Source organism: Athene cunicularia, assembly GCF_003259725.1.
Source record: "Athene cunicularia isolate RWA chromosome 3 unlocalized genomic scaffold, athCun1 chr3_part1, whole genome shotgun sequence".
In the NCBI taxonomy this organism is placed as follows: Eukaryota; Metazoa; Chordata; class Aves; order Strigiformes; family Strigidae; genus Athene; species Athene cunicularia.
Window position 1 is genome coordinate 123,697,343 of NW_020799097.1, and position 1,987 is coordinate 123,699,329.

Below are 1,987 nucleotides of genomic sequence, written 5' to 3' on the forward strand. Positions count from 1 at the left end.
GGGGGGGGGGGCACTGGGGCACTGGCAGGGCAGGAGCCAGCCTGCACCTCTGCCCAGGGGGCAGCAGGGGAGAGGCTAGGCTTTTTTTTTTTTTTTAAACTCCTCTTCTGTTGTGTTTAAAAAAATAATAATTATAATAAAGCCCCTGGAGGGGCACAGGAAGCAAATAAATATCAGTCAGTAGAGATGGGGGTGGCAGGACCCCCCTGGGGCATTGCCACTGCTAACGAAGAGGGGGAAAAAGGAAGAGGAAGAGCCAGAGCCAGAGTCCTGCCCGGGAGGCAGCGGGGAGACCCCAGGCAGGGGGTCCGTGGCAGCTTGGGGGGACAGTGGTCAGCCCCTCACAAGACCTGGAAGCGCCAGGATGCCTGGTCCTTGTAGTCGAGGCAGTCGGGGGAGTTGAAGTTGAGCTTCCAGGAGGCAGCGGCGGCAGCAGCGGCGGGCTCCTTGTAGTCCAGGCAGTCGGAGGAGTTGAAGGGCAGCCCGGTGCCGCCATAACCCTGGTGGTGGTGGTGATGGTGGTGATGGTGGTGGTGGCCCGAGCTCTGGCTCAGTGGGTGGTGGTGGTGGTGGCCAGGCACCGAGGAGGGCCCCATGGGGCTGAGCTGGTGGGGATGGTGGTGGGAGTGCATGGGCGCCAGGTAGGAGCTGCAATCCACGCCTCCGAAATAGGACGAGGAGGGCGGTGCGGGGTAACCCTGCCCGTACCCCCCACCTTGGCCGTAGGAAACAGGGTAGCTGGCAGAGGCGGCAGCAGCAGCAGGGCCGGCCCGTTGCATGCAAGACGCAGCGGCCGGCGGCAGCGGCTCAGGCACTGTCACCCCCGCCGGCGCTGCGCTGGGAGAGATGGAAGCCGGGCTCCAGATGGACGATGCTGGGGTGCTGAGAGATGCTGGGGCACCCGCCGGGGCTGATGAGGCTGAGCTGGAGGAGGAAGAAGAGGCTGAGCTGGAGGCTGCTGCCGGTGGCGTGAACTGCCCACTGCTCTCTGAACCCGAGCTCTCTCGAGCTGGTGAGGATTTCTTCTTGGCCGGACGGCTCTTGGCCCCGCCGCCGCTCTGCTGCTGCTGACGGCACTTAGCACGGCGGTTCTTGAACCAGACCTGGAGAGAGAAAATGGGGTGCAGGGGGATGAGCAGCAGGGCAAGGTGGGGCAGTGGGGTGAGCAGGGGGGGAGCTTGCCCCACCACCCCTCCTTGCCCCAAGAGCACCCAGCCAACCTCACCCCAGCACCAGTTTTCCCAGTGCCTACACCCAGCCATTAGCACTGCACACGATTACACCCCAAAAAAAACCCTGCCCCGCCTGGCACTCGGGCCACCCTGCATCCCACCCCAAGCAAGAATGCCCAGGTCCAGCAGCTGGGGTGTCCCAGTTTGTGCATATCCACAGCACAGTAACAAAATATTGTTGGGGGGGACGGATTGTGCGTGGGGTGCTGCCCTGCTGTGCATCATCATCTGGGGAGCAGCACCAGGAGGGAGCACCCCTGGGAAGCACCTGGGCAGTGGAGCTGCTACACCCTGGGGCAGGTGGAAGGGGACAGAAAAATATTAAGAAAAAAAAAGAATTAAAAAAAAGGATAAAAAAGAAATATAAACACACACACACACACACACCCCCTTTACCTGGATGTCCCCACAGCGGGACAGATGAGTGATCGGGAGCCCCTGTGTATCCCAGCCCCATGGAAACAGGGATGAGTGCGGAGAGTGAGCCGGGTTCGAGCAGCACCAGCCAAGGCAGGGTTACCCCCACATCCCCCCCCAACCCACAGCGGCGTGGGATCCCACCCCCGCAGGTCCAGTACCTGGACTCGGGATTCGGGCAGGTTGATCTTCAGGGCGACCTCCTCCCGCATGAAGATGTCGGGGTAGCGGGTCTTGGCGAAGAGTGCCTCCAGCACGTCCAGCTGTGAGCGGGTGAAGGTGGTGCGCTCCCGCCGCTGTTTCCGTGGGGTGGCTGGGGGCGAGTACCGCCACGCCGG

At 62.4% G+C, this 1,987-nt stretch overlaps 1 protein-coding gene across 1 annotated transcript; it reads right to left on the reverse strand.

Annotated features, from left to right (window-relative positions):
- Positions 1-37: 37 nt before the first annotated feature.
- Positions 38-1,981, reverse strand: OTX1 (orthodenticle homeobox 1; the record flags this gene model as incomplete). Its single annotated transcript, XM_026845181.1, has 2 exons — positions 38-1,103; positions 1,811-1,981. Coding segments are annotated over 2 exons (933 nt in total), but the record flags the coding sequence as incomplete, so codon positions are not given.
- Positions 1,982-1,987: the final 6 nt, after the last annotated feature.